The sequence below is a fragment of the Anolis carolinensis genome, chromosome 2 (assembly GCF_035594765.1).
Source record: "Anolis carolinensis isolate JA03-04 chromosome 2, rAnoCar3.1.pri, whole genome shotgun sequence".
Classification (NCBI taxonomy): Eukaryota; Metazoa; Chordata; class Lepidosauria; order Squamata; family Dactyloidae; genus Anolis; species Anolis carolinensis.
The window spans coordinates 276825925-276849094 of NC_085842.1; the positions used below are offsets into that span (position 1 = coordinate 276825925).

The 23170-nt window shown below is 36.6% G+C and overlaps 1 protein-coding gene across 1 annotated transcript in view; it reads right to left on the reverse strand.

Annotated features, from left to right (window-relative positions):
• The window catches only part of rhobtb3 (Rho related BTB domain containing 3), a 41478-nt gene that overhangs the window by 17755 nt on the left and 553 nt on the right, over nucleotides 1–23170 (reverse strand). The window contains exons 2-8 of the mRNA XM_008103065.3: nucleotides 22818–23043; nucleotides 17898–18090; nucleotides 8453–8604; nucleotides 6854–6965; nucleotides 5285–5650; nucleotides 3405–3517; nucleotides 2423–2543 (exon numbers count right to left, since the gene is read on the reverse strand). Coding sequence (XP_008101272.1) covers nucleotides 2423–2543; nucleotides 3405–3517; nucleotides 5285–5650; nucleotides 6854–6965; nucleotides 8453–8604; nucleotides 17898–18090; nucleotides 22818–23043 — 1283 coding nt within the window. The remainder of the gene's footprint in view (nucleotides 1–2422; nucleotides 2544–3404; nucleotides 3518–5284; nucleotides 5651–6853; nucleotides 6966–8452; nucleotides 8605–17897; nucleotides 18091–22817; nucleotides 23044–23170) is intronic.

The following is a 23170-nucleotide window of genomic DNA, read 5'->3' on the forward strand; positions in this document are numbered from 1 at the left end:
TATCTTGCTGCTATCTCAAGCACATTTGCTATGGAATTACCTTTTGGTAAACATATTTAAAATTGCTCTGAATATTGTCTCAAAACTGAATAACAAAGGGTATAACACCTATAAAGAAGTTTGCAGTAGGATGTTGTACGAATCCTTTATGTCTTTTTGTTGTTGTTAATTGCTGTCAAGTTGACTATGACTTATGACAAACTTACAAATAGATATCCTCCAAGCCATCTTGTTTATCAATGGCCATACTCAGAAGCTCCACACTCCTTGACTGAATACCCAACTGTAATGAGACCTTTCTACTGCCTACTGTCAAGGAAGCATTACAGTCTTTACTGGTGATTAATATCTTCTCATGATATAGCCAAAGTTAGTCTCAGTTTAACCATCTTGGCTTTTAGGGAGAATCCAGGTTTGGTTTGCTCAAGGACTGATTTGTCTTTTGGAGAATGGGAAATATGATGGCATGAACAAACTTAAATGATATATAAATGTTCATATATATCTCTTTACATTTCAGGATCTTATCTTTTGATGTATTGGCTGCAGTCGCCATCCTAATTAATGAATGAGCCAAAGTATGGAAAATCTTGAACTATTTCAATAGCTTCAGCCTCTACTTTGAAATTATACAAGCCATCTTACAGTAATTGTTGTTTTCTTAATGTTCAATTGTAAACCTGCTCTTGTACCTTCTTCCTTGACATTCTTCAGTAATCATCCCAAGCCTGTCCTATTTTCTGCGAGTAGAATGGTGTCATCTATATGTCCTAAATTGTTGATGTTCCTTCCTCCAAATTTCACACCTCCCTCCTCCAAGTCCTATTTTGTGTATATTTTTGGTACACAAGTTAAAAAGAAAGAGTGATATGATGCAGCCTTGCATGACCCCCTTGCCAATGGGAAATGACTCCATTTTCCCTATTCTGAATCTTGTCCCTAAAATGCTCTGGTTCTCAAGTTTGTGTCCCCTGACAAAAAAACTGAAGTCAATTCACTAAATTAAATTGCAGTTTATATTCAGTTTTGTGCCATGTTCCCACGTTAGGTCTATGTCCAAAACCCGCTGAAATTATAAAATATTAATTTATTATCACTGTGTTCTGTTTAGAACAGAAAGCTGCATTCCTGTTAGTATTAATTTATTCTTCTGTGGCATTTCCTTTCGAGACAGGCAATGAGATCTATTGTTCCCTTGACTGCCAACATGAAATGTCTGAAGGGCAGCCCTTAAAGCTATAGTGTATTTTATTATCCTTCAAAAGTCCATTTGTTTTCTCCACATATTAAAGACTACTTCCAGAAAAGAATCCCCTTCTACATTTGTGCCAGATTCACAAAGATTCAGACTTAGCTTAGGGATTTTCAAAGCTGAAAGCAAAATAATTAAACAACTCTTTAATCCTGTGCAAGCAGGAGTTTAAAATTTATAGAAATGTTTGTCACTCCCCCATCTTTATAAACTGGATAGAAGATGTTAAGGGATGCAATCATTCATATACTCTACTTAAATCTTAATGTAATCACTGAAATAAATAAATAAATAAATACTAAATAAGTACTAAATAAAGCTTCTTTGCTAACAAAACAATCTATCAAATGAGGTTTTTTCATATTATACTTGATACAATCTTCCCTCTACGTTTGTGGGCGCCGGAGGACACAAAGTTAGAAAAACAATACCTATCACTTGTGTGTGTGTGGGGGGGGGGGGGGGGGGAGAGAATGGGGTGCTATTGTTTCTGACAGGGTTATCTGTCATGGTCCCAGGGGGAAGAGCTGGAGGAGGAGCAGTGCCTACCCACCACTTCAATTACCATGCAGACTCCTTTTATTCTTCCTATGTGCTGCCAATGAAAGGAGCTACTGGGGGGGGGGGGGGGACAGAAACATCCAGAATGAAAAAAGATCCAGGATCTGCAGAGTAAGAAACATCAAAGGCATGCGGGGCTGGCCCTTTCTTCCTGCATGCCGTGAATGTCTGTTTCACCCAAAGGAAGGGAGGTACCGGATGAAACAGAAACACGTTATATGCCCAGATTCTGAACAGTCCCCCACTTACCTCCAGGTGACAGGGCAGCTATGTGAATGCTCACATGGCAGCCACAATTTTGGGAGGCGGGGCAGTGATACGATAATCATGAATAATCAAAACTGTGAGAGTAAAACCCATGAATTGGGGGGGGGGGGGCAACTGCATTGCATTTCCCCCTCTAACAGAACATAAACAGAATAATTAAAGGAAAGACACACTTCCTTGTTTTCTCTTAGCAGATTTTATATTTTAGAAAGCAGCAGCTAATTTCCATTTCTACGACAATGGAGTCGTAGAAAAAGTATCACAAGGCAGTTCATCATCATTTCATATTATCAAACATAAAAAGTAAGTAAGAAAGCAAAACACAAAAGATGGATATGATACCTTGGATTTTGAACATGACATCAGCTAATACAGTTGTATTAAAGAAATGCCTGAGGGAGCTGTTACATAACTGTAAAGGTCTTTTTGATAAATACGATCTGCAATTCCGTGAGCTGTTAACCTGAAAAATGAAAAATGTTATGAATGCCAATTCTTTTTATCTTTGTTACTACTTTTACAGAAAAATGCATAGGCAAATCACTGCCCTGTCAATTTCTTTGACATGTTCACTTCTGATCTGCAAAATTTATAATCATTTGCAAGATCTATTCTTTCAATTTCATCTCTGCTATCATAAATCATGATCGTATAATGTTTCTTCCACTAAAGAACATTAGATGAATTTATATGTGAATGGGATATCCTTAAGGCTAAACAAGGCTTGTTGAAATGAACAGGAACTGTGTAAGAGCATATTTCCAGCAAAAAAGTTTCAATAAATTGTTGGGTTAAATCTTTCTTGTCTTTTGCTTTTGTCCTTAACTCAGTGATTGAGATATCTGCCTCCATTGCCTCATGACAGAGTTTGTTTTTGTTCCAAAGTTCATAAAATAGAAAAAAGAATTCTTCACTCTGTTAACTTTAAACAGAGGTTGGATGGCCATTTTTCAGGAATGACTTAGTTAGATATTCTGTATGGCAGATTGTTGGACTAGATGGCTCTTGCAGTCCAACTCTATGATTCTTAATAGAGAGACCCTGTTAAGAAAGAACTCAATTTACATATAAGTTTTTTCTTAGTGGTTTGTGTGTTGGGCTATAACTTTGGAGACTGGAGTACAAATCCCTGTTTGGCCATTAAATCCATAGGATGATCTTGGGGAAATTATACTCTTTCAGCCTCAGAGGAAAGCAATGGAAAACCTGTGAACAAATCTTGCTAAGAAAACCCCATTCATTGGTTTGCCTTAGGGTAGTCATTCTTGGGAAAGGCTTGAAGGGACACAACAACAATACAATACAGTACAATACTATAACCTACCTTTCCTGGGACTTTCAAAATACATTTTACTCTTTCAAGGACAAGCTCAACACTCTCAGGATCTTTCAGTTTCTTTTTTATATGTTCTTCCAATAATTCCCACTGGAAAGCACCTATGAGGATGAGATATATTATATATTAAAAGCAGATAACCTATGTTAAATGTATGGTGGCTAAGAGTCATAGAAGAGACCACCAGGGCCATCCCTGCCATCAAGGTATTCCTGACAGATGACCAAATACTGTTACCAATATCTGTTGCACAAGTATCTTTTCTAGGGGTTTTACTTTTCTTGCAAGGAAATCATCATCAAAGCTCTGAGAAATGCATCAATACCAAATCTATTGTGATTGTGACTTAATTGAGAAATATGGATGTGTGAACTTACTGGTACTTATACACTTATGTCATAACTGATACCAAGCATTCCTTATCTGAAATTTTGAAATCCAAAATACGAAATACAGTAGAGTCTCACTTATCCAAGCCTCGCTTATCCAAGCCTCTGGATTATCCAAGCCATTTTTGAGGTCAATGTTTTCAATATATTGTGATATTTTGGTGCTAAATTTGTAAATACAGTAATTACAACATAACATTACTGCGTATTGAACTACTTTTTCTGTCAAATTTGTTGTATAACATGATGTTTTGGTGCTTCATTTGTAAAATCATAACCTAATTTGATGTTTAATAGGCTTTTCCTTAATCCCTCCTTCTTATCCAAGATATTTGCTTATCCAAGCTTCTGCCGGCCCGTTTAACTTGGATAAGTGAGACTCTACTGTACTCAGAAACCCAAAATTCCAACATGGGTGGCTGAGATAGTGATATCCTTGGTTTCTGGTGGTTTAGTCTATACTAATTTTGTTTCATGTACAAAATTATTATAACACTGTATAATGTGAATATAAATTTCATGTATAGAGTGGGGTCTCACCTCCAAGATATCTCATATATACATATATACAAATACAGGTATTGCAAAGAAATCTGAAATCCAAAATGCTTCTGGTCCCAAATACTTTGGATAAGGAATAGTCAATCTGTATTTTTCTCACTCAAATTTATGCCATTTTGCAATCTTTAAAAATCCAATGGAAATAGGACGGAACAAAACACTAATTTAGGAAAGTATCAGGAAAGCGTAACTTGGCTAGTAGAGTGCTTCTGTTACTTAACCTCGGAACAGCATCATTATTCTTTCCTAACTTGGTTAGAGATGATACATTTATTTGCCCTTGTAAAGATTCACAATCCAGCCCATTTATATTCTCAACATCAAGACTTCAATGTTAAACGGTCTTAATAAAAAAATTGAATACAACAAATATAGCGGCATATGATATACAACTAGATACAGAGCTCAACATACACAGAACTCCTGGAAGCTATGAGCTTTGGTATACCAAATGGACAAGTAAGTAGAACTCTCCTTAGATTACTAAGTGTTGGAGTCCTTACAAGTGCAAGAGCACTCTGGGGCCTATAGAGCAGCATAATAGGGTACAATCCACCAGGCACTGCTATTGTAATACTCCCGTTGCTATTATTATTTTCATTCCAAATTAACTTCCTGAAATTGGTTAGAGGATTGCTCTATAAATGCCGTTGGGTTTCAGCCTTCAGCATTTTTCATTATTCATTATGGTGGCCTAAGCTGATGGCAGTTGTCATACAAGCAACATCTGGAGGGCAATAGTTTGCTGCTCCACAGCATTTAGCCCAATCTCTTTCACGATGCCATCCTGTGCCAACGAGGCTTAGTACGCAATTCTAGTAAAAATTGAAAGTAAATAAACAAATACATCCCTTTTGCAGGAAGTTAGTTCTTTCCTAGTAAAAGACAAAAGCAGGTGGAACCATTCTGACAAGATACCTGAATAAATGAAGTGCAGAATGTCTGACAAACAAGAACAGAAGAAAGAGTCTTTAACAATGACTCTTACTGGTGAATTGCATGATGAGCCATGATTTAAAATGGGAAACAAAGCTTCCTGGTTTGCTGCAAAAAGGGTCTGAGTAGTCCTAATGATAGAAGAATCCTGAATGTCAGCAGGGCTCTTCACATTAAAGAGTAGCATGAAGACATGGCTAATAGAGCATAAAACAATCCTGTGAGCTTCTGCTACCTCCTTCAAGTCTTCAGAGTAAAATATCACATCCACACACTGGCAGCAAAACAGCAAGTTATGCAAATCGGAATCGTAATGTGAGGCTTCACCTTTTAAAATTGGCATTTTTTCTACAAAAAAGGCAGAGGAAAGATATTAGAAAAGCAATCATGAATAAACCTAATATTAGGTACAGTTAATAGCACATTTTTATTTCCACAGCTTAGAACACATAAGAGCATGCTGCTGATGTTTTGAATCCAATTGCTGCTATTGAATGAAGAAGGGTTCCTATCCAAATATTTTCAGGTTAATTTTATGCCACATTTTCACTTTCAGGTACACTTTTTCCTAGACAAGGTAAAGCACCATCTCACTGGTCAGCCTACTAAAACTATTTTACTACATTCATTCACAAAGAAAGCATTACATGATTAGCTTTCATGTAACCAATTCTGCGGTGGCGTAACGGGTTAAATCCTTCTCCTGCTGCACTGCTGACATGAAGGTTGGCAGTTCGAATCCACGGGTTGGGGTGAGCTCCCACTGTTAGCCCTAGCTTTTGCCAACCTAGCAGTTCGAAAAAATGCAAATGTGAATATATCAATAGGTACTGCTTCGGTGGGAATAGGCAAAAGACGTTCCATGCAGTCATGCTGGCAAAACAACAAGGAGGTGTCTATAGACACAGGCTCTTCGGCTTGGAAATGGAAAAAGAGCATCTCCCCCAGAGCCAGAGATGAGCACCGCCTCCAGAGTTGGAAATGAAAAGAGAAGCCTTTGCCTTTGTCTGTGTATTTGTGTCTCATTGTATGTCATTGTAATCAAGGCATTGAATGTTTGTCTGTGTCTGTTTATATACTGTAATCTGCTCTGAGTTCCATCGGGGAGAAGGGCAGAATATAAATAAAGTGTTGTTATTATTATTATTATTACTATTATTACTACTACTACTACTACTACTAGAATAATGACTAAATTGAACTCAATATGCAACAGCTGTAGTTTTTCAATAATTGTTTCTGCTTAATTTTCATTGAAAACTATTTATAATTTAAACCAGATTTTATTTTGTAGAAACCAAAACCATCTGATCACAAATCTAAATGTATCACTGGTTTGGCCTTCTCAGTCAAGAGTTCATAACAATAGTCTGAAGACAATACAGAATATCGGAATACAGAATACCCTTTTAATCAAACCCCTCCTATACTGTCATTAAATGCATTATTATAAATTAAATGCAACAGCAATGGTAACTATGTAATTTAAGTAATATGATTTTAAATGATCTGATTCATATTCCAAGTGGAAGAAACTAGAATCCATTATACCTGGCTGATCAAGTTGAGGTGGTTTGACTCCCGGGCATTTATGGCTTTTTTTCCTTTTCTTCATTTTTTCAGATGACTTCTGATTCAAGCTTTGTATCATATAATATTCAAGCTAAAATGAAGAAATATATGTCTTATTGGAAACAATAACCTAACATGTTTACTAAACAGTTGTCCCACCACTATTCAACTACAGTTAATTCCTCGATTTTATAAAGCCATAAAATTACAGTGGCCCCTTAGAATCTGCTGGGATTTGGTTTCAAGATCCCACTTGGATATCAAAATATGTAGATTCTCAAATCCCATTACATAAAATGGCATAGTGAAAGGGTATCCCGTATATAAAATGGCAAAACCAAGGTTTTCTTTTTTGAAATTGAATCAAAACAGAACAAAAATATTTCAAAGCAGCAGATGATGGGATTGTGGATGCAAAATCTGTGAATACATTCATTACATTTGTGGATAACCTTTCTTCTGTCACAGAACAAAAGCAGCTTAAAATAACGATAAAACAGAATACAACAATAAAAAAGAAAACAACCCAATCTGGTATGATGCAAGTCGGAAATAGGATTTTTACAGAACTCTTCCTTTCACTTACAGAGACCCAATCACAACGAACACAAAAATAATTAGCCAAAAAAGACAAATCATTTCATTCACAGGGAACTCATTATTAAATAATATTTTACAGAAAGGTGTCTTTCTGGTCTGTCATTCATGTGGAGCATTCACTCATGAGGGTTGAGCTTTCACATTGTATAAATAAAATATGGCAATGAAATTTGCAACCCTATTGCAATCCACATACAGGCTGCTGAAACCCCACAGAAACCTATTGAAAGAAGCTAACCTAAGAGTACAGTACAGTACTGAATAACTACAGGTGGCAATATATGTGGATTTTGCATCAACTGATTCAACCATCCACGGCTTGGATTTTTTTTAATCCAGAAAGCAAACCTTGATTTTGCCATTTGATATAAAGGACATCATTTTACTATGCCATGACATATATTGAGACTTGAGCCAAAATCCATGGATGCTGCAGTGTATCTTCACTTGTTGAGTGTGGTTTCAGCTATACGCAAAGAGTTGGAAGACCTAGCTAAGCCTGGAAAAGTGTTTTCTCTAGACCTTCAGCACAATTACATGAAGGATTCACCAGAAGATGACCTCAGATCATGCTGGAGGGCCAGAAATAACACTTCTCTAAGCATCATTAGATCCTCAGTTTGATTTTATGGTTTGGTAAGCAGCCCATAGTATTTCAGATAAAGAAAATAGAGCTACAGATTATACATAAAAATCCTATCAAACGAAGTGTTCTGGAACAAAGCTTTTTTATAGTAGACTCAGCAAAAGTGCCAGTTACAAAATTTATTTTCTTTTACACACATAATTGTCCTCATACCGGTAGCAACTCTGTGGAAGAACTGAAATTGAAATAATATAATCTGAACAAAGTTTACCCAATGAGCAGGTACCTAACTCTGGGTCACCCTTGTCCATAACAACTGACTGAATTAAAATCTGCATTTAGATGGTTTTTAGTCTTAACATTTAAAATTATGAGATTATGTTTATACTTACCACTCCTCCAAAATATTTCCCTATATAAAAATCATTGAGACTGTGCAGTTCCAAATAAGTAGCTCCTAGTTCTTTAGCAAGCTGGATCCCTTCAGAAGCCGTAACACAGCTCCCTCTGTCTGAGATACACAAAGGACAAGTGCAGGGAACTTCTGAGAAGACAAATTATTCATACAAATTACTTTTAATTACATTGGCTCATCAATGGCTTCTAAGTCCTAGCAAATATTTAATCATGAATTAAACAAGAGAAGATTTCAAAACATTTGCAATGCAGTTATTTACATATCTACTTGGAAGAAAGCTCCAACTTTGAATGGTGTATCCTCTCAACTAAGTGTGTTTAGGATTGGAATAGCTGTTATGTTGCCGAACCAAGGTTAAGAATTATACCGCTATTCTAATTTGATGTGAAATACAGTAGAGTCTCACTTATCCAACATAAACGGGCTGGCAGAACATTGGATAAGTAAATATGTTGGATAATAAGGAGAGATTAAGAAAAAGACTATTAAACATCAAAATAGGTTATGATTTTACAAATTAAGCACCAAAATATCATGTTATACAATAAATTTGACAGAAAAAGTAGTTCATTACACATTAATGCTATGTAGTAATTACTGTATTTACAAATTTAGCATCAAAATATCATGATATATTGAAAACATTGACTACAAAAATGCATTGGATAATCCAGAACGTTGGATAAGTGTGTGTTGGATAAGTGAGACTCTACTGTATTAGAAATATTTTTCTTTAATGTCACCAATTTTAGGATTTATTCAATTATTTAGGCTTTATGTAACGATGAACAATTGAGGCTGCATTAAAGTTTCCTGTTGATATAAAAAATGAATAACAACATGACCATGATGGCGCTACAGAAAAAAAAAATCTTAATGGAAGAAAATAATGTCACTCATTTCTCATTTGATTCTCCATGGTGGAAGTAATTTTTCATTGCTCTGTGGTAGTTTTCTTTTTAAAAACTAGAAAATGGTAAGATAACCTAGCAATAAGCAACAAATATGGGCTTTTCTTCAAACTGTATAAATAAACAGTTACAGAGACACTATACTTTGATTTATTTTAATAATGTATCCTAAAGATTCTGATTCCATTTATTGATCAGGAGTTCAACAGGATCATTGCTGATGCCAGCCATAGTACCCTCCAATACCTGGAATCTCAAGAGCATCCATTAACCCTCGAGGGTGGACCATTTTATTAGGTTCTCCACCCCTCCAGGAGTAGGTTGTAGCTGTGATACTAGCCCTATATATTACTAATAATGTATCCTAAAGTAACATAAGACAACTGAGAAGCACAGCTTCCCTCACATGGAGGAGTGACATGTATTCTGCAATGGCAGGGCAGAAGATGAAACTGGGCTGCCTAGTGCAAGTACAAATACTTTTCTGACTACAAGAAATCTTTTAATCCAAGTTTAAGTTAGAAAGGTATCACTAGTATCTACAAGTACCAACATGTTTAAATTATTTCCTCAGATTCTGTTTCTATCCAGATACAGTTAGTTTACTTCTTAGAAAATATACGTCTTTTCATTCTTCGGTTTATTAAAACTGTTAAATGAAGATATTGATATTGCAGTTTATAATTGTAATTAAAAGTCAACATTTCAAGTTATATTTGTATTTCAAGTTATATTTGTAGGTTGCATCACTTTACAACAACATTTGCTTTCCTTTTTGATCAGCATAACATTGTAAAACACTCGTCAATGAGGCACCCATCCAGCAACTCTGTGAATGGGATTACACTGGATCAATTTCAATTGGTGAGTAGTATTGATGTGGACAAGCTGCTGGGGCAGCTAAGGAGGACAACCTGTTTTCTTGATCCCTGTCCCTCTTGGCTGGTCGTCCAAGGAGGAGATGCAATTTGATCTCAACTACAACAAATTATAAATGTATCTCTCAGGGAGAGGGATTTTCCATCCTGTTTAAAAGAAGCAATAGTTAGACCCCTGCTGGAAAAGTCCTCTCTGGATCCCTTGGGCTGTAATAATTACAGATCAATCTCTAACTTTCCTTTTTTTGGTCAAAATGATTGAGAAGAACAATCTAATGGCTTTAACCAAGACTCCTGGGCAGAACAACTAGCAAGGTTTCTTTGCTCCTGTGGATTACAAATTATTTCATCAGACCAGAATAGGGATGCCGAAAAAAGGACAGTAATCCAAAGAATCCTAGATATTGAAGTCCAAAAAGACATAGCCACCCTGTCTAATACAGGATCTCTGAAGTGGTTAGGGCGCTTTAAACGTAATTTCCAGAGGGCATTGTACCTAAAAGCAGATATGCCAAGACACCTAAGAATCACTTTCACTAGGGCAAGATTTGAACAAATGGAGTCCATGGAGAGACACGGCAGATTCAATCATATCCCGTATGAAGAAAGATTATGTATTTGTGGCAGCCCTGAAGTTGAAAATTTGAACCACATTTTGCACAACTGTAACCTATATAAAAAAGAAAGGAAACAATACTTATGGCCTTTTATTGGTAATAAAACAAGCTGGGTTATTGAAGCCAAAACTTCATTTTTGTTGGCCGGTTATAACCCCACCCTGACAACAAAAGTGGCCCTGTATTTGTTTAAAGCTTCTAAAAGGAGATCAGAGTACATAGATCAGATTGGGGTGCAGTGTAGGGGAGACGAGGATAGTTGATGCATAGATCTTTAGCTAAACTACATTGGCACCAAGCAGGCAGACACCTGTACATCTGTATTTTATTTTAAGTAACCAGAAGTATGTTGTATGTTGTTTTTGTATTGTCTGTCCTTGATAAGGCCAACTGGCTAATCAATAAATTGTTGTTGTTGTTGTTGTTGATTGAGAAGGCAGTTGCCTTCCAACTCCAAATGACACACATTTCCTTAACCCATTTCAAACCGGCTTCAGAGCAGGATATGTAGTTGAGACTGCTATGGTCACCTTAGAGGATGATCTCTATCTTAAAACTGACAAGGGATATGGGTCTCTGTTGGTGCTTCTAGACCTCTCAGAGGTTTTTCATCTATCAACCATGGTACGCGGGGGGGGGGGGGGGGATTGGAGGGGATTGGAAGCTGCAGTGGTTTCAGGCAGGTTCCAGATGGTGGTGCTTGGGGACAGCTGTTCCACAAAAAGGAGCTGTTATCTGAAATCCCATAAAGTTCCATTATATCCCCAATGCTTTTTAATATTTACATGAAACTGCTGGGAGAGATCATCTGGAGGCATGGGGTGGGGTATTATCAGTATGTATTCATGCCTTCAAAAACAGTCTCAGCTAAGGATAGTGGCTGTGCCCCTTCCTAGATTTGGAGGACCCAAAGATGGTAGTGCATGCACTGGTAACCTCAAGGTTGGATTCCTCAATGCACTTTACATTGGGCTACCTTTGTACCTCCAGTTGATTCAAAATACATCAGCCAGATTGGTTACAGATACATCCAGGAGTGAATGTATTACACCTATCCTAAAGTCTTTCCACTGGCTGCCAATTAGTTCCCGGGCAAAGCACAGTGTCAGATTTGACCTTTAAAGCCCTACATGGTTTGGGTTCAGTTAACCTACAGGATCGCTTTCTCCCATACAAACCACCCCAAACACTGAGGTCCCCTATGGGATGCCTACTCCAGCCTGCCAGAAGCCGACTAACAACCGTCACCCAGAAGACCTTTTCATCAGCTGCCCCAAGACTATGGAATGACCTGCTGGAAGAGCTCTGACAGTTAATGAGCTGTCGCAATTTAAAAACCATCTAAAAGACCTATCTATTCCGGCAGGGAAGGGGATGGCAATAAATGTTTTCATCATTTATTGGTCAAATGTTGTTCATACAGAAAACAAAGCTGTAGAGTATCAATAAAAAACATTTAAGTATATAAATTGTAATGGTCTAAATCCAATTGTTAGATGCCCACTATATCAATGACGATGTGGCATGTCTATGTAGGATGGCCCCATATCCACAGAGGATATGTTCTGGAACGTCATGTTGATATGCAAAACTACTGATAACAGTGAATCCTACTGAAATCACACATGGAACACAATACCATAGAGTTGTGCTGGAGATCTTAGAAAATGCCTAGAGATGACATATTTTGTTGGACATGAAAAAATGATAACACAGTTACAAGTCCTGTCGATATGGGGGTCATATGGGACTTATGCAAGCTCTGTTTATTTAACTGGTACACACCTGTTGGGACTAAAATTGTATTCAGACTTGTTATCATTATTATTGTGCAATTACAGTAGAGTCTCACTTATCCAACATAAATGGGCCGGCAGAATGTTGGATAAGCGAATATGTTGGATAATAAGGAGGCATTAAGGAAAAGCCTATTAAACATCAAATTAGGTTATGATTTTACAAATTAAGCACCAAAACATTGTATTAGACAACAAATTTGGCAGAAAAAGTAGTTCAATATGCAGTAATGCTATGTAGTAATTACTGTATTTATGAACTTAGCACCAAAATATCACGATATATTGAAAACATTGACTACAAAAATGCGTTGGATAATCCAGAATGTTGGATAAGCGAGTGTTGGATAAGTGAGACTCTACAGTAGTTGATTATTCAAGGACTTTGAAAAGCAAAGCTTCTCCTCCTTTCCCACTGACTTTACTCTGAGATGAATCTTAGAAAATATCAAATTGCATATAAGCACATAATGATTTTTAAACCAAAAAAGGTTGCTACCTTGGTATAGTTACACTCAGCCTTTATATTCAATCTAGCATATATACCCAGTGTTTCTGGATGTGGGAGGGGCTATTGCCCTCCTGTTTTTATTCTTACTTTTTATTTATTTATTTCCTTCCCTCCACTCATACCCTTCCCTCTTTCTTTCTCATATCTTTCCTTGTGGCTCCTTCCTCCCTTCCCCTCAGACACGTCACCTTTTTCCCAGTGACATCACAGAGAGCAACAGCCAATCCTTCACACAGCAACAGCCAATTGAGTAACTTCACAAACTTTGTGGTACAGACAGACATACACACATATAGTTCTTTGACTTTTCCACAGAGAGATAAATAGACAGATAGATAGATCGATTGTTCCAAATAATATTTCCTTGCAGATTACCTACAAATGAATGACAATCACTTCTATCTGTATATGTCACTGAGCCATCCTGCACAAAGCACTAAGATCATTATCTGTGGGTAATTTACACAAACTACATTAGCTATGGATAATTTTCAAGGTCTGCTATAAATGTGCAGCATGACAACTTTATACTGTCCATGTTAGTGTCCCCCAAACTATTCAGGTAAAGGAATTCCAATATTTTTATAACGTTGGACTACTGATGACTCACTGCATCAGTAGTTCTCAACCTTTGATCCTCTAGATGTTTTGAACTTCAATACCAAGAAGTCCCAAACAGCATGGTTATTGGTCAAGAATTCTGGGAGTTGAATAATAATAATAAAACTTTATTTATACCCCACCACCATCTCCCCGTGGGGACTCAGGGTGGCTTACATGAGGCAAAGGCCCAAACAGCATAAGGACAAAATAAACAATAAACATAACATAATTTGAAGTTACAGCTGGGGCACCAATGTTAGACAACCATTATTTTCTAAGGCATGCAAGAGTCCTGTCAGTAGATTGGAAGAGAAAGCATGATTGTCATTCTTTTCCTTCTGGTTTTGCTTTTACAAAATCTTGATGCACTACTGGCAGTGAATGGAAATATTTAGGCTTTTCTGACACATACCCTCTCTGGTTGGGGAGCCTGCTGCAGGACTTGGTAAGTTCTGTAAACTTCAAATGTAGAGCTTCCCTCTCTATCTGCACTATGATCCCATCTGATATTACAAAAGGAATAGCTACAGATCTGAGACAGGCTAGCTCTTTCTATACAAAAACAGTCTACATTCCATATTGGACTAAGTGAGAATAATTACACCCCTTAAAATATATATGATTAATTTCATAGTTCATTTATATTATAATCTTCGAATGGTGCAAACTAGAACACGATAAAAGCTGACAAAATGCATTTAAAAAGTGAACTAGATAGCTTGGTAATGACAGAATCATATAAAGCACTAAAAAAACTTAAAAGAAACCAGTGCTTATTCTTAAATAAAGCATGGATCTAGCAAGGTTTCCCATTTCCTTCATCTACTATTCAGTTCAGCTGCATCAGAACACACATGAACAGAGTGAATATGAAAGAACTTCCATTTGTCTCCAATATGAAAATTATCTGTAAAGTATAAAAGTCCCATAAAAATGCATGTGTCAAGAGACTGCATTACAGCAGCTATGTTATATAACTTTTCATGTAGCTGCAGTGTATATAGCACCCCAGTGAAACAATGCATGGTAATGCAGGGTGCCCCAAAAGTCACCATACATAGGTTTATTGGAAAATTGTAGATAAATCTGCCTTTATTTACATTTGACCCATGTAGGCAACTTTTGGAACACCCTGCGGAATAATGGATATAGAACAAAGGAACTTTGGGGCAAACAATTCTGACTGAGAAAACATAGATTGCACTGTTATTGTTACTTTTCAGTATGTGTATTAGCTTACATCACACAAAAGGAGTGGGGGGATGGAAACTATTGAAAGGGGTAATTTAACATCCCAAAGTATATCACATTTCACACACAAAAAATGGCTGGATTCATTAATCAATTTTAATAAGAATCATGCACAGCTCATAAATTCCTAAACAATGTGATAGCAACAAGGACACTTGTATGCCAATAGAAAACTGAACCTGAAACATTCAATCTGAACTTACAAGTACCTATCCATTAAAAAGTCATTGGAAAAAGTCACTTCTTGGGCCTCCGTAAAAGTCAGCAATTTAACTTTGCTCCTTGCATTAAGGCTTCACAATCAGTGGGGTAATTATTCTACGTCTGACTTGACTAGATAATTTAACTGCTCCCAATGCAGAGACATAATAGCATTATCTCTTCTAAGAGAAAGCATTACTAGGGCTGTGACTCACACAATAACATTAGGTGCAAGCTCCTTGGAGTATATTTTATTCTTAAGATTGACTGATATTCTAAAAGTAAACCTTTCAAGACTACACATGAAGTGTTTCTATTACACATCTGAAAAACAATGGCACAGTTGCTAGTTATACAGCTGGCTTTTGCTTGCGTACAAATCAGGAGAGTGACATTGGCAAGATCTTCACACACATTAGAGAGGTTTAGAAATCAAATGTGACTAACCATTGTTTATCAACTGAGAACAAATCGAAACAAATATGCAGGGGAATCACATGTGTTCCTTCATGACTCAGAACAGCATTTTCACCTAACAACAAATCTGTAGACCACAGACAGTGATTTGCCCGAGGTTATCTAATGAGGTTCAAAGCTAAAAGGGATTAAACGTGGGTCCCTATATCCAAGCCTATCACACTAACCATTGATTTATCAGTAAGACAAGGGCTCTTTAAACTTCCTTTATATGAATATGGATAACATACTGTTTTAATAACTCAGCTCTTCGGTAGACTTTATGCATAGGCTCCTACAGAAATTGTGATCAGCCCTGGCAACTAGTTATTGAAAGATTGCCCCAACTGTTCAGTATCCACTCAAGGAAAAAAAAACCAACTCTTGAACAGCTGGGGCAATGTTTGATGGGCAATTCAGTCTATAATATCACACAAGCTGCACATTTTGGTAAGGACTAAAGTATATAAGCATTGGGAATACAGAGTCCATGGCTGTAAATGTGATAGAATATTGCTTGGGGTTGGAGGGGCTCTGGGCCCATCTACACAGGTCACATATGTGGGAATAATCTAGACTGGCCCCAGGGGGCAGGTATACCACCTATCTTCATCCTGATGTGGCAGAAGGAGGAACTCCTTACTACTGAGTTGGACTGAATTCTGCTTCGCTGGATGGCCACCCTTACCTTTGTCATAATTTATCAAGTTCTGTGGACACTGCAGCAATGACAACAACAACAACAAAAAAGTGCCATCCCCTTCCCTGCACACAATGGTGCACATGAAAACCCAAATAGTGGTACTGGCCCATGTCAACAGTTGGGCTGGTTCAAAGTGTTGGACTGCTCCAGAGTTTCCGGGTAGACCTAGAGCATTCCCTGACTTTCCCTCATATGGGATACGCCCACTTAACCCATCTTACCCAGCATCACAGGCTGGAAGCCCCTGAACATTATTTGGATACCAAAGAGCAACTTTTGGCTTCCTTTGGGAATTGCAGTCTGTGTAGATGGGTTCTCTGTGTGTTCTTGAAGTCATATTAAAGTAGGTAACTATGTCCTAAGAGAGTTAAATCATTTAATCCCTTTCACATAAAAAGTTTAGGTTGTTCTGTGCTTTCACTTATGGTAAACCCATTCTAGAGGTTTCTTGGCTATGCTTATTCAGCACAGATTAACCAATACCTTCCTCTTGGGCTGAGAGTGTGACTTATCCAAGATCACCCAGTAGGTTTCCAAGGCAGAGTGAGGGATCAAACCCTGGCTTCCCAAAGCCCTACTCCATTACCCAACTACAACAGCACACTGGGTGCCAGCGCACAAACAAAGCCACACAGCAAATTATGTTAGCACTTTTAACATGTCATGTGCAAATTATGATCTTGAATCAGTTTAGTCTTGGCTGATGTTTAAAAACATATTTGATAATACATACATCATACAAATTATTATTTTATTGCACTGTGATTATTTTCTTAGCAGTGGTTATTTTATTGCACTGTGATTATTTTCCTCTGTTCAGATTTATATGGGCTGATATTACTATTACTCAGCACTGTCACACATAATTGAATTCTTCTAACTGTACTTGCAGAATCCAGACAGAACTATAGTTGCTCACACAGAGTACCCTACTTCATAAATTAATACTTGATATTTTGTTTGTTGTGGTGATAAATACATCTTTGCTTCATGCATCTGCCTCCATACAAATTTTTGCTGGTAAGTAATATCAATAGCACTTTAAGATTTCAAGTCTAAACATAGTTATCAGCAAATCAGCATCACTGAACACAGTAATACATCCATATAAATATCCATAGGGTTGCACACTAAAACTGTAGTTGGATTGAATATACAGTAGTTCCAAATAAAAGTCAGAGCTGTAATTTTAAAACTATGGTAACTGAATTGGCAAATTTGTACTGATTAATTAAAAGCTCTTATCAGTGCAAGTATACAGACCATCCTGATGTGGAAGTGCAAACAGGTATTTTTGTTCTAAATGGAGCTACCCAACAGTCGAAATGTGTTCTCACTCAACATTAAATGACACTTTGTAAAAACTAGCTCTGTAGATATGTCACTGTTATTATGATTGGAGTAACAGTATCATTCTTTTTCACCATGACTTCCCAACACGTAGCCTTATACCGATATTTTAGCTGTTTATAACATGATCTCTAGCACATACCGTTTTGCCTTGCACCAACAGCAGAAATTATGACTGGAACTGAACAGTGGTTTAGAGCTTTTTTAATCAGTGGTGCATAAATCTCCTTTACTTCTTGGAATGAAGACTTGTCATTTACAGAGTATTTAATCACAATGATATCTGCTTCTCCAATAAGGTTCCGAGATGTGTACCAGTCACTTTCAAAAATATCCTAAACAAAACAAAAAGATGGAGCTAAATTCCATTTTCAGTGGATAAGAGCAGACTGAAAAAAATAATCCCTCAAACAGAGACAGAAGTATAAGGCAAGTTCTCTATTATAGTGAACTGAAAAATTATTAAAACAAAAACGAAGATTTCTCTCACAATATCAATCTTTTTTGTTAAATAAACATCAAACAATATAAACGCCCAGAATTGTTAGTATGTAAAACATCTTTTAAACTTCACCTTCAGCTATTTTGTCACCAATGTTGTACAGATGGGGGAATATAATACATTCACACAGTATCTAAATGAAGCATCATTGGGAATTTAACAGGCAAATACAAGTTTGAATCCAGCTTTCTCAACTTTGGGACCAACATTCAAGCTGTGGTAGTTCTGAATTCTTTTGACAGCTGCAATTATTGAGATATTATGTATAAGAAAATATATATAGCAAAATTGCTTTTCATTTGAGCTTAGTGAGAGCAAGAGCAGTAATTTGGTACGCATAGTACTAATATAAATTCAAAACCTAAGTACTTTGCTTTTTAAAATTCTCCCTTTTCTACAGCGTAATGGAAATGTGCGATTTAATGTAATTTTTTGCACTAACTACTTCTCTTAAGCATAACTTCTCCTGGTGCTAATAGCAATCATTATTTTTTTAACTCTTCTGTTACAAAGATCTGTAAACACTTGCAATCAAAACTAAAAAAAAAAGGTTGGAATCCTGATCAATGAAACATTTTATTGAAATATATTATGTCCCAACTTTCATTTAGCATTTGATGAACAAACTGTTAACCATAATATTCTAGAAGAGCACTCGATGTATTTTTCTCTGTAACAACAGATTAACATTCTAGCTCACCCTGCCTACACTTTTCTATCATAGTAGAATGAACTTTCCAGAATTGTCTTTGCTAGCACTGTGTTATTTTTTAAGTGTTTATTACTATGCTTGAGGGATGACAATCATTTCTCTATTCTTAATATGCAGAGGCAACCTAAGAGTCTACAACAGCTTCTGTGTTTTTGCTTTCCAGTGGCATTCCGGAAATATCACTGCTAGAGGATGAAAGCTCAGTCCAACATCCTAGTATTACATAACATACAGTTATTATCAGCTGATGAAAGGTTTTCATAGTCTATTAGGAATCGACTGCTCTGCTCTCTTTCTTCAATTTGTGAAATACCAATTCAAGGGACTGCAGAAATAGCAAAATTTGAAATTAGATCCTAGAAGTCTAAGCATTATCAGACAAAAATTAGAATAAGATAACTTTAGAAATTTCAGAAATATAGGAAATAGTATTGGATTGGATGAAAGAAAATGTGAGTTTAAGGGTCCATATGAAGAAAGTATATGAACTAAAGAAACAGGATCCAGGCCAGAAATGAGTAAAACATATATTTTTTTAAAATATATATTTGGTAAAGATTTTAATCCACAGGCAGATATCTGTACATTATTTGTATCTCCATTCTTAATGACAGCCAACAGCTTATTTTGTTGGCATAAATGATGAAGACAGGTGCATCCAGGCATCATTTCCTCTACTCCAGACATTCACACATGAGGGCATGTTCTTATTTAGCCAAAACAGCAGCATCCACGTACAAGAGAGAAAGAACTAGAGTCTGCAGTATGAAAATATCTCACTCAGAAGTAATCCAAGGAGGGCTGAGCATGCTGAGTTGCCATGAAATGCTAACTGGGAGGAGCAGAAAACAAGGTGCATTAAAGAACAGAACACCCATAAAGCGAACAGGGCTGAAGGAACTGTTAAGAGCTGAACAAGAATATTTTTTTACACTTTTTGCCTTTACTTCTGATGATAGTATTAGACTAAGAAACAAACCTGGCAATTACTTTTAAAATAAGCTCTTCTCATCCTGAGTGTTTGAAGTTATTAATACTGATCTTGCACAACAACAAACATCCCACTTCCTAAGCACATAGTATTTTTGTTCCACCTGTGCTGATATTTTAAAAACTGCTCAGTCACTACAGTCAATAATACTGGATGGGATGAAAGAGAAAAGTGAGTACAAGGGACCATATGAAGAAAGCATATGAACTGAAGAAGAAGGATCCAGGACAGAGATGAGTGAAAGTGAAGTGAAAGTATCTGGAACCCACAAATAACATACTGCAAAAGCACCTTAATTCCAAAGAAAACCGATTATCTAGAGCCGCTTTAAGTCAAATTAGTTGACTTCACTAGATTTCAGAGCTATTTGAAATTTGGAGAAGAATATCAAGTTTCTAACACAAAATACTTCTGATAGTATTATACTAAGAAATAAACCTGGCAATACCTTTTAAAAGAAGCCCTTGTCACCTTGAGTGCTTTGGTTCCACCTGTGCTGATATTTTAAAAACTGCTCAGTTTTACAGTCATTACAGACAATGACTGAACTAAAAGTATCTGGAGCCCATAAATAATATACTGCAAAAGTACCTTAATTCCAAAGAAAACCCATTATCTAGAGCTACTTTTAGTCAAATTAGTTGACTTCACTAGATTTCAGAGCTATCTGAAATCTAGTGAAGAATATTAAGTTTCTAACACAAAATAAAAAGCAGGAGTTGGTTGTCGTGACAACTGATTGAACCAGCCAGAAAATTCAGGGTCAACTGGATCAACAATACTGACCAACGATGGTCTCTGTCTGTTTTAAGACAGACATTTGCTTAGTTAGCCACCAACCACATTAAGATATGGGTTTATGATTCCTCAGCACAAACTAACATCCTTCAATGCACTTCAACCACTTGTCTGCAGCCTTGATCCAAAAAATTACAAAGGAATAAACCAGTGACCTGTTTTTTTCCAAAAAAAAAATGTTTATACATTTCCATGCATGGCATTGGCAATTCAATCAATTCCATATTCACAATTGTGGGTACATATTTGAGAAATGATTTCAGGTACAGATTTACTCATAAAGAATAAATCTGAAAAACAGATCTAGAGCATTTGTCCTCAGACAATTCTATAATGAAATCTGTGAGTTCTTCACAATCACCCAGATTATATGATGCACAGAACAAAACTTGGTTCAAGACAATGTCACTTTTGCGCATGGCAGACACATGCTGGGGATCAAAGTGACTTTTCCCATCTTGTGCACCAGTTCCCAGACAATTGCATTTTCTGAATTAAGATTTCAATATCGAATTGCTAGGAGAATATAATTTTGCCTCTCACAACAAATGTAATTATAGTACTGTCACACAAGAATAGTTGCACTATTGGGCTTGTAGCAAATTAAATCCCTTGTCACTTTACATATATCTTTATATGTAGTTAGAAAGTCCAACCATTTCAGTCACATTTTTCTTCCCTCATCCTCCATATACTATACTGTATCTATACTGTACAACATCCTCCTGGTATGTGTTCAAAAAGATATGTTTCGTCAACACAATTAGCCCATAACTCTCCCATTTCATAGAAGTCTAATAGACACTGAAACTTTAATTTAGCACTTCAAATTAAGACTCAGAGTCTGAGGGCATTATTTTTCAGATGACAGATACCAATTTACAACACATCTTAAAATCAAAGTCAATTCCAAGAACCTCACAACCTCTGAGGATGCCTGCCACAGATGTGGCGAAACATCAGGAGAGAATACTTCTGGAACATGGCCATACAGCCCAGAAAACATACAACAACCCTGCAATTCCAAGAATAAAAATATCTCACCCACTTGAATGAGACTGCCAATGCCATCTCCAATCACTGATGGGCTTCTACAGAACCACAACCTTCAACCTTTTCAGATCTGGGATCTACATCTAAACTTTAACTATGTATATTTGTCATTCTCCTCATCTTTCTCTCTACTCCATTCCCTTTGTTTTCATTACACACAAAAATATCCTCCCACCAGTTGTGGTGATGATAGTCGTGAAGCTCAAGTGTAAATGAAAACATCTATAAGTGAAGATGTTATTGAACATCTGTATGTCATAGAACATCTACAAGTAGAAATGTTGCACACAAAAATGGGGGAGGAGACATTAAAAACAGATCTGTAAATCAGTTACCGTACTCAAACAATTATAACTTATCCAATTTCGCCAATTTTAACTAGGTCCTGCTGACTAACAGGAATACTAGTAGCAGACATTTTAGTTTATGAGCAAAAAGAAATAACACAGTGTATAAGCTTTACAAAACTTTGGCATCGTGCAAATGTCAATAATATTCCAAAATGAGTTTAACATATCTTTTAACATTGTTAAACTAGCTATACTTTCAGTTTTACATAAACAAAATGATAAGTCAGTAGTCTACATGTTCTTATCATCTATAAAATATTGTTTTTATATAACAGTGCCTGGAATCATGCATCTTATTGGACTGCAACATCTTCACCACTGAATTTGCTGGTAGATGCAGTCAAATATCATCTGGAGGATCACATGATTCCCACCCCGGCATGAAAGAACAACAAATGATGGCTGGTTTCTCTTGAATATTCCACAGTATTCCAAGAAATTGCTTATTTACTTGATTGAGCAAGTTTACAAAACACATAATAACAATTTCTACTCTTCTACCATGTAAGTATTGCAACAAGCTTACCCTGAACAAGATGTTGATTTGATTAACGCTACAATCCTAAACATATTTACAAAGCAGTAAGTCCCATGAGATTTACTACTGAGTAATATGTTTACGATTGGTCTCTTAGCTTCCTACTACAGGTTCTTACCCAAAGAGGACAGTCATGTACCACCAATCTGACATTTCCAAACACACAGGCTTGATATTCAGTGAATGCAGGATTTCTAACGTAGTTGGCAGAGTTTAGCAACAAACTGCTGTCGGTCTCTGAAACCAGAGCACTCCTCCCAAGATAGGTCCAGATCAGACTTCTCTGCTGATCATCCTCAGGAAAGCCACCTCTTTCATTTCCAAAGGCTACAATGCGAACAGACCTATAAATAAAGAATTGAAAAGAATAAATCCTCTGGAATCAAACATGTATTGTGACAAAATTAATACAAGAAGGGAAGAGGAAGAACAAATTATCATTTCAAGCCACAATAAAACCATTGTCTTCAA